The 10,150-nt window shown below is 45.3% G+C and overlaps 1 protein-coding gene across 7 annotated transcripts in view; it reads right to left on the bottom strand.

Annotated features, from left to right (window-relative positions):
- Positions 1-1,396: 1,396 nt before the first annotated feature.
- CFLAR (CASP8 and FADD like apoptosis regulator) overlaps positions 1,397-10,150 on the bottom strand; it is a 43,059-nt gene continuing 34,305 nt past the window's right edge. For all 7 annotated transcript variants that reach the window (XM_058664814.1, XM_058664817.1, XM_058664818.1 and 4 more), the window contains 2 exons: positions 3,561-4,053; positions 1,397-1,531 (listed from right to left, as the gene is read on the bottom strand). In XM_058664814.1, coding sequence (XP_058520797.1) covers positions 1,399-1,531; positions 3,561-4,053 — 626 coding nt within the window. In that variant the 3' untranslated portion in view covers positions 1,397-1,398. The remainder of the gene's footprint in view (positions 1,532-3,560; positions 4,054-10,150) is intronic.

Raw genomic sequence — 10,150 nt, 5'->3', positions numbered from 1 at the left:
ACATCGACTCTTAGCTGACCCAAGACAGGTAATCCCCTGAGCATGGTCCCTGTGTACTGCTTAGATGGGGCAATGGTTATAATGATGTTGTTTTTGGTTTGTGTGCTGTCAGGAGTTCCAGGAGGGGTGAGGCCTAGCAGTAGTGGAATGTGAGCAGAGAAGCCAGGGAAAGGTGAATGTCTGCAGCTTTGTGAGTGTGTCCAGGTTATTCGTTGCATGTCTCTTAGGATGACTTATATTGTTGGGGAAGCTGGGACATAGGTCTTCAACTTAATGGATGGACTTAAGGATAATGACCATTTGTTCCTCTTGGGATTATGATTGGTTGGATTATGATTGGTTGGATTGCCATATGGACTTGTGATTTGCTATTGTGCTCTATTATCACCAAGTTTGGTTAATAAAGACTCCTTAATAAACCTTAGACATGTCTGGTGTGATCTCGCTTGCACCCCGCAACAGTTCATTATACGTAGAATTTTAAGTGAGACTTGAAACAATGATAGTGGCATCAGAGTGTAGAATGAGAGGTGTCCTTGATACTGTGAACTGCTCTCATACACTACCAGGTTGCCCTTCCATGTTGTGTCTTCCCTGGATGCTGACAGCTCAATTCCCGTTGCAATGGTATTAGGAAGTGGAGTCTTTGAGAGGCAATTAGATTATAAAGGTGGGAACTTCATGAATAAAGTTAGTGCCCTTATCGAAAGAGACAAGAGAGGGTTCCCTTTCCTCCCTCTCTCATTCCCACTCACCCAACCAGGCCACATGACAACAGAAAAGAGCCACCTGCAAACTCAGAAGCAGGTGGCTCACCAGACATGACCTCTGCTGCCCCCTTGATCTCAGACTTCTAGGCCTCCAGACCATGACTTAGTCCACAGTGATTTGACACAGTTGTCCAACCTCTGGATATAAGACAACATCTGTTCTACATCCAGAGCTTATGTGCAGGAAAAAAAACTGTGCAAGGCAATATATAAAATGTTGGTTAACTGTGCTGTTTCTGGTAGCATTTTTTTGTGGCATATGGACACCTACAGGCTAACTGCAAGCATTTAAATACCTATCCCTGCAGTTTTGTTTTAGTTGATCATAGATCATAATAATGACTACAAAAGGCAACATAATTGAAATGCTTGATTCAATCAGCACTTGATTTTTAAAGTTCTAAAGTATTTCCTTTCCTAAGGCTGACCCAGCCAGCTCTTTTGTCCACAGAGATCAGTGCCTCCACCCACCACCTTGGGATCCAGTTCCAACACAGACCCAGGGGGAACCTCCTGACCCAGGGGGAGGAGCTCACCTATAACAAGCACCTCTATGCCTGGAGAAAAGCTCCCATTCCCTAGAGATGGACATAGTGGCATTCAATACACCTTTGAGTCATTCACTGGGTTAAGACAGGATGAGTTGTTTTCGCAGAGTATGCTGCAGCAAGACATGGTACTTCTTCTTAGCAGGAACTTGACTGTTCCAATCACACACTTTGCTGTAGAGTTCAACATGGAGGTCCAGGAGTGGGCGTTTTCTGGAGGTAGGAAGAAGTGAAATGTTAATGCCATGATAATATCAATGAGAAGACAGAATGTCATGATGGTAAAAAAAAATGTAAGTGCTTTGGAACTGTTCCTTTTTAAACACTCTATAAGCTACTTTGTAAATGATTTAAACAGGCTGACATAGCTTTGGCTCAAGGGACGCAGTCCCTTTGCACAAAGGGCAGTTGAGTTTTACTCTGGGAATACACCATTCACATCTCACCCCACCTGGATCATAATGGATATAAAAGGCCAATCTCGAAGGATCGGGTTGCTCCTCCTACAGTCCCCTCTTCCTGCAACGTCATTATTAGGCAGAATGGGGAGAAAAAGCTATGAGATCCATTCATGGGGTTGTCACCACCACACCCAGAATGCATTTGATAAGCAGCTTGGAAACTACCAAATTATAATTAGGAGCCAATGGAAAAAAGCCAGTTAATCTTATAGTTGAGGTATACTGTGGCTTCCATCAGCTTAAATAAAAACCAGATCGCTGATGTTTGCTTTAGACAAGTATTCTTTAAGTTATACTAAAAATAGTTACAATGCAGACTCCTTTCATCCACTGGAAAATATAACTCAACAACTCCAGTGGTTGCTGAAACCACAGATGATGTTAAACCCTATATTGTATGTATGATGTTTTTTCCTATACACTCATCCACCTCTATGACAAAGTTTAACTTACAAATTAGGCATTGTAAGAGATTAGCAACACAATTAACAATGGACTAGCAATAACAATATACTATGATCAGCTTCATTCAAAATGTATAATTACTTCTTTCTGGAATGTTTTCATTCCATATTCTCAAACTGAGGTTGACATTAGGTAAGTGAGACCTCACAGAAGGAGGGACTATTGCAGATAACTCACAGGTCTGAACAGTCAGATACCATTGTCAGAACCTGGGAAACAGAAGAGCACGCAGTGTTGGTGAGAATTCAGGGACACAGCCACACTCACACAAAGCTGACCCTGGAGGACAGCTGGTGAGATGTATTCAAGACACGTAAAACCTGTGTCCTTTGACATTTCTGGGTATTCCTCTCAAGAAAATCATTACAAATAAACACAAATACTGAGTTGCAAAGATATTTAACATGTTGTTTGTGTGAAAGAAAAACTATCCAACAAGTGAAGATTGCTGGAGCAAATTAAACTATAGCCACATCATGGGTTGCCCTGAAGATATTCAAGTGATGTTGTTAAAATGTGACCAGCAACATGCAAAGTGTGTGATCTGCCATTAAACAAACTCAAATTACCATATGAAGTGATATTATATCATTTCATTTGGGTTGAAAGTACTTATATCTGACTGTGTAGGTATCCAGAAAAATATCTAGAGAGCAAACGCCAAGACTTAGTCAGCAGAGGTTGGCTCCAGTAACTAAGATTACAACTGTTTGTTACATCCTGCTTTCAGTATCTATTTTTCATGGATTTTTACAACGAATACAAATTATTTTATAATAATTAAAGAGCAATTAAAAATCTCTCAACCTGGGGAAAGCATGTGTCCCAGCTATTAAGACACTCATCAAGGCACCCATCGTCCATAGCGGACGGACTTAGTTCAAGTCCCGACTCCTCCTGATTCTAGCTTTCTGCTCATGCACACTCTTGGAGGCAGCCATGTTGATTCAAGGAACTCTGCCTCTCACATGGGAGACCTGGGTTGAGTTTCCAAATCTCAGCTTCAGCCCAGTCCTGTACAAACTGTCACAGATACTTGGTGAGTGAATCTGCAGTGTTCTCTCTTTCTGATTCTCTACCTCTCATAAAATTTTTTAAGTTTTTCATTTTGAAGAAAAATACTTAACTGATGAACTACCACAAAATACTGATAGTTACACCGGCTCTATATCCTATTCTTTAGGCAACTCCAATGCAGAAGAAAAATAAATTTCTTTTCCTCACTGAAGAAAAGAACATCCAACCCAGCACAGCAAGGCAAGTGGTTCAAGCAGGGCAAAGATCAGGCAGAGCCTAGCCACCTGCACTGGGCTCACCTTTCTTGTCCCAACTTCTGGGAGAGGAACTGCAAGTATAGGGAAGGTGAGCTGGGGACCTGCTCCAGCAGGGACACATCCGCCGTGCACAGGCTCCAGAAGAAGTCGGCTTCACAGTGAATGGTGGAGGGTCCCACCTGAGGCATCTTGGGCTCGGAAGTTTTCACTGCTGGTCCATCCACCTCCAGCAGACTCTCTGACACCACATAGTTCTGGAGGAAGAAAAGCTTGGGTTTCCCTACGAGATAAGGGCACAAGTCCCCCATGAACATCCTCCGGATGTGGTGCAAGGGGAAGCCCGACTCAATCTTGTCCACACCGAATACGCTCTGGGCACTTCCTCGGCTCACTAGGACACACGCAAAGCTGTCGTAGTCTTGATGCTTGGGTTCCCTGGCAGCTTTGTGAAGTTCGCTGATGATGTCACTCTCACGGAGGTACAAGAAGGGCTGCACTTTAAAGCCCAGAGAGGTGAAGGTTTTATGAAGACCCTCTGGAGGAAACAAACAGGCAAAACAATGCTGGAGTGAGCAAAGCATGAAGGGAAGTGCATGGGAATCCTAGGCATGGACCATCTCCATTACCTAAACTGTGACTGCTTTTGTGGTAGAATATAGAGGGACCCGCGGACTGGCTGTGAGGGTCAGAATCCACTGGCAATGTGACAAATGCGACTCTCATGTCCCAGCTTTACACTTAGGATCTGTTCCCTGCTACACCTTCATCCCTGACATTGCCACCACATCTGGCCTTTGGCGAAGATTGAGCCCTCTCAAGTCCAGCCAATCCAAGGCAAAATAAAACCTTTTTCTCTTCACACACTAGGGGATTTTTCAAAAGGTTCTTTCTTAAAATAACGTGATACCCAGGAACACCGGAATGGGTATGCCTGCAAGGTGCAAACCCAAGCGTAGGTCCAAAAGGCTCAGTGATGGGGACCTGGGCCACGAATTCCCTTAAGGCTTCATGTGTTGAAACATAACCCTACTGTGAGGTATTAGCAAAGTGGAAACTGGAGCTGGTACATTAGCTCAACAGATTAATCCTCCACCTCTAACCACCAGCATCCTAAATGGGCACCATTTGTGTCTCAGCTCCTCTACTTCCCATCCAGCTCTCTGCTTATGGTCTGAAAATGCAGCAAAGGATGGTCCAATATCTTGGGACTCTATATCCATGTGGGAGACCCAGAAGAAGTTCCTGGCTTCTGGCTTCTGATCAGCTCAGCTCTGGTTGGTGCAGTTATTCGCGGAGTGAACCAATGGATGGAAGATCTTTCCCTTCATCTCTCCTTCTCTCTTTAAATTTACCTTTCCAATAAAAATAAATAAATCTTTATTTTTAAAAAGTGGAAGCTTGATCTAGCAATGTGTCTAGCAATGGAGCCTCAAGGGTGGTTAGGATTAGGAAAAAATATTTAGGGAGCAGCCCCGCAATTGAACTCTGCTGTCTGTGAGAGGAAGACCACACGAGATGTACTCGCCTGCTTCCTGTCTCTTGTCTGGTGATTCCCTGTACCTCCGTGGGACTCTGCCTGCAAGAAGGCCACCCCTGATGCATCCCCTTGATCAGGAATCTCAAGAAACAAAAGCCAAATGAAAACTCCCTTCACTAAAATCCACCCACTTTATGGTTCTATGTTGTTAACAACAGCAAATGGACTAAGCTGGAAGTAGCAGAAACAGCCAACTTCAAGTCAGACAAGCCTGCCTTCCAACACCGATTGCATCACATCTATGTGACCTTAACACTGCTCTCCCCAGTTTTAGGCAGCAGTGGTAACAGCCACCTCACAAGATGTTGTAAGGAGTGGGCAGCACAAACAAAGCCACACTTTGGAGTGTTACGCACACATCATTGGAACAACAATCCACCAAGTAGGTCTTCTGACCTCTCCTGGCAATGAAGACAATGACAATCACTGTAATCTAACTCCACAGTTACACTATGTCTTTTTCCCCTTTGCCTGGCCCAAAGTGGATAGTTAACAATGGAATTACTGACCACCTAATATTGAAGCGGTATAAAGAAGAAGCTAGCATCCTTACACCTGTTTTCAGTCATCATTATCAAGGCAATGGGAGACTTGACTGACAGGTTGTTAAATAACCTTTTCAATGACATTCTTTCCCTCAAACAATATCCACGGGACAGAAAAGGCCTGGTTGTGTTACCTCCCAGCCACCGCCTCTGATGGCTCAGGCGGTTACAGGTCAGGACAAGGAGAGAATCTCTGCCAGTCCCATCAATACTTCCTTGCCGACTCATACACCTCAGAGCATACAAATCTTCTCCTCTAGGGGGCGGAGGCAAACAGGGAAATATTGCACTCTACTGGTTCTCCACTGGTTCACTTCTCCAAGCTCTCCCTTTGCTGATCCTTCCTCCCTCACCAAAGTCCTTGAAGCAAAGCATCACCAGGGTCTCTCTCCATTTCTGTGACCATGTATAGAGATGGACAGAACAAGCGTGTTCCAGGCCTCTGGCTCTTTGCTTAATCTGGGCTCCTTGGGTGCCCTGGCTAGACACAGTGAGTACAGGGCCAAAAGGAACCCATCTGAGATCAACTACATCTGAGTTTAAATCTTGCCTGCTCTCTTCTCTGAGGGCCGAACTTGCCTTTGCAGAAGGTTGACCTCCACAACCAGACAGACTAAACTGGGGACAGGATTCCCAGGTGCCGGGAGGAAAATCTTTACCTAACAGAACAGGAGTGGGGAGAAAGACTAAAACTGGAAGCAAAACCAAAAACCATGAAAGACAATGGCTGCGACCCAGATAAGGGAAGAAAAACCTGGGTGCTGAGTAGGGAAAATAAAACTTGACACTGCAGAAGTCCCACTTCTCCTTCTACCCACCCTGGAAATCCCTTGCTTAATTCATCCTCATTTCTGTGAGTTTCAACTGCCCTTGAGAAAATAATTTTGTGAGATAGTGGGGGAGAGGGACCATCAGGTCTGGTGGCCAGTACAGGGCTGTGACAGAGAGGTCAGGGCCAGCACTACTCAAAGGTTTGGGGACTTTGGCGGTCCAAACCTCAAAGCAAAGTACAGTCAGGGACCGCAGTGGGCTCATGTATCTTGGTCTAAATGAGGGCACATTTACCTTGACACTTTTTATTAAAGTCAGAGTGTAGGATAAATGAGAAAGGGAGAATGCTGCTCTGCTTTATTTATGAGTATCCTCAGTGAGCCCAGGTAGAATCACCACCAAGCACATAAGCAGAACATAAGAAGGGCAGGGTGGTTTCTATGGTTACAGGGACAGGAATGAATGGGAAATGTCAGGCTGACAGGCTGAAATGGATTTCTTCACAGGAAAATGTCTCAATAAACACTGCAGTCTCCAACAGAGGAACAAGTCACACAGCCTCAGTCAAGTTTACTTGGCTTCAAAACTCATGTTAGGCTCACAATTACAAGCTACTTTGTATATGTCTTTTAAAAAAAGATTGATTGATTGATTGATTTTACTGGAAGGACAGATTTACAGAGAGAAGGAGAGAGAGAAAGAAAAATTTTCCATGCTCTGGTTCACTCCCCAAGTGGCTGCAATGGCTGGAAGTGAGGCAATCTAAACTCAGAAACTGAAAACTTCCTCTATGTCTCCCACATGCGTGCAGGGTCCCAAGACCTTGCGCCATTCTCTACTGCTTTCCCAGGCCACGAGCAGGGAGCTGGATGGGAAGTGGAGCAGCTGGGACACAGTAAGCACCCATATGGGATTTTAGCCAGTAGGCTATCACGCCAGGCTCTATATGTCTTATTTTTTTAATATTTATTTATTTGGAAAGCAGAATAACACAAAAATTGAAGGAGAGAGACGGAGAGAGGAATAGCTCCTATTCACAGCTTCATTCCCTGGATGGCCATGACGACCAGGACTGACTCAAACCAAAATCAAGAGCCTAGAACCCTATGTAGGTCTCCCACGTGGAGGGCAGGGGATTGAACACTTGGGCCATCCTCTGCTGCCCTCCCAGGTGTACCAGCAGGGAGATGTAAAGGAAGCAGACCAGGCAGGAGTCAACATCACAATGCCAGCCCCTACATGTCTTCTTTGTAAAACACAAATCACTACTAGTAGTTTCTTTTGTACGAACCTTTTTTTTAAAGATTTATTTATTTTTATTACAAAGTCAGATATACAGAGAGGAAGATCTTCCATCCGATGATTCACTCCCCAAGTGAGCCGCAACGGGCCGGTGCTGCTCCGATCCGAAGCCGGGAACCTGGAACCTCTTCCGGGTCTCCCACGCGGGTACAGGGTCCCAAAGCCTTGGGCCGTCCTCTCCTGCTTTCCCAGGCCACAAGCAGGGAGCTGGATGGGAAGTGGAGCTGCCGGGATTAGAACCGGCGCCCACATGGGATCCCGGGGCGTTCAAGGCGAGGACTTTAGCTGCTAGGCCACGCTGCCGGGCCCTGTATGAACCTTTTTTTTGAAAGATCTGTTTTATTTTTATTGGAAAGGCAGATATACAGAAAAGAGACAGAGAGGAAGATCTTCCATCCATTGATTCAATCCCTAAGCAACTGCAACAGCCAGAGCTGCACCGATCCAAAGCCAGGACCCCAACCCTCTTCTGGGTCTCCCTCATGCGTGCAGGGTCCCAAGGCTGTCCTTAACTGCTTTCCCAGGCCACAGGCAGGGAGCTGGATGGGAAGCTGGGCTGCTGGGATTAGAACCAGCAGCCATATGAGATCCCGGCACTTGCAAGGTGAGGACTTTAGCCACTAGGTTACCACGCCAGGCCCTTTTGTATGACTTTTACAGGAGAACATAATTCTCGTTAACAAACATGTCAATTGCATGTCAAGAGAAGTTTCTTGGGGAGGGCACTGTGGTGCAGTAGGTTATCCAATGTCTGCAATGCCAGCATCCTACAGGGGTGCTTGTCTGAGTCCCAGATGTTCCGTTTTCAATGCAGCTACCTGCTAAGGGACCTGGGAAGGCCACAGATGATGATCTTAGGCCCTTGGGAAATCTGTGTGGAGTCCCTGGCTCCTGGCTTCCCATGGCCATTGCAGCCATTTGAGGAGTGAGCCAACAGACAAAAGATATCTCACTCTCTCTCTTGCTATTTCAAATTAATTAATTGGTTAAATCTTTTTTAAAAGTAAGATGAAGTTTTACTTATGCAAGTGATAGAAATCTGTAAATGTCTACTAGAAAAGCCCAAATCTTAGCCTATTTACAAAGTACAGAAAATTGTTCAGGCTTTTCAAAAACAGTCAATGCGGGGGCGGGGGGAAGGAAAAGTATTTCCTCATAAAATCTGCAAACACCATTCCTCATTCGGGAATTTACAACACATCTACAGCTTCAGGCCAAGCTCCAAAGTCCATGCGTCCACATTCCTAACAAGATTAAAAGGGCTGGCATTCACAACAGAGGCCAGCACAGGCCTGGTATGCCAAGGGACTTGCAAAGAGGACAACCAAGGACTGACTGGTTTTTTCCTCTGCCAGAGACCAGACACAACCGCATAGCCTTGAAATTCATTTCACTCACGACCAAGCACACTGCTCATACAGTAGGTGCTCAATAAACACTTTTTGGACAAAGGAATGAATCAAGCCATAAGCACTAGGGGATTTGCATAATCTTTTAATGAAGATATTAGATGATACCCCAGAGTTATGGGGTATCACGTTAGACCACTGCCTGCAATGCCCCTCTTCTGATCAGCTCCCTGCTGATGCACGTGGGAAAACAGTGGACTATAGCCCAAGCATTCAGGATCCTGCCATCTGTGTGGAAGATCCAGATGGAACTCCAAGCTCTTGACTTTGACCTGGTTCAGCCCTGGCTCCTTCCGCTCGTCTGCTCCACAATGGCTGCAACAATCAGATCTGGGCGAGGCAAAAGCCAGAAGATTGGATGTCCATCTGCATCTCCCACACAGGTGGCAGAGGCCAAAGAATCTGGACCATTTCGTCTACTTTTACAGGTGCACAGGCAGGGAGCTAGATGAGAAGCAAAGCAGCTGGGACTTGATCTGGCACTCATGTGGGATGGCAACATTGCAGGCAATAACTTAACCAGTCACATGGAGGTATTTAATAAATTATATCCACTAATCATTATCACATCCAAGTTAGTCTTATCGCTCACTGTTTCTTTCAAAGTTCTATTTTAACTGGAAATTTTTTTATCTGCCTCAATGTTATCTGCCTTCTGCATTCATTAACCAGATGGCAGAGTGACATAGATAAAGGAAATGCCACATAATCATTCTTGCTAGTGTTCTGCTGATAAGATGCAACAGAAGAACTAAAGTACAGCACCAAACAAAAACCACTTTGTACTCAAAACAGGGTTCTAGGCTAGAGTCCTTTTGGGGGGAAAACAAGGTCCCTAGGAGAGGAAAATAAAGAGCTGGAAGCTTGGGGAGTGTGGGAAGAGGGGATGGCATCTTTTGACTTCACAATCAGGAGGGAGCACCTTGCTGCTTAGAGTCTCCGCTGGTATCTGCTCCACTGGTAACAAGCCCAGTGCCAGGGAAGTGTTGTCTGGCTTGTCACGTGCTGGTGAGCCCCCTGGGCCCAGGAGATGTCCCAAGCCTAACTATTTATTGTGTTCCTTAAGAC

This window comes from Ochotona princeps, chromosome 5 (assembly GCF_030435755.1).
Source record: "Ochotona princeps isolate mOchPri1 chromosome 5, mOchPri1.hap1, whole genome shotgun sequence".
NCBI lineage: Eukaryota > Metazoa > Chordata > Mammalia > Lagomorpha > Ochotonidae > Ochotona > Ochotona princeps.
This window is presented reverse-complemented; position numbering and strand designations above follow the sequence as displayed.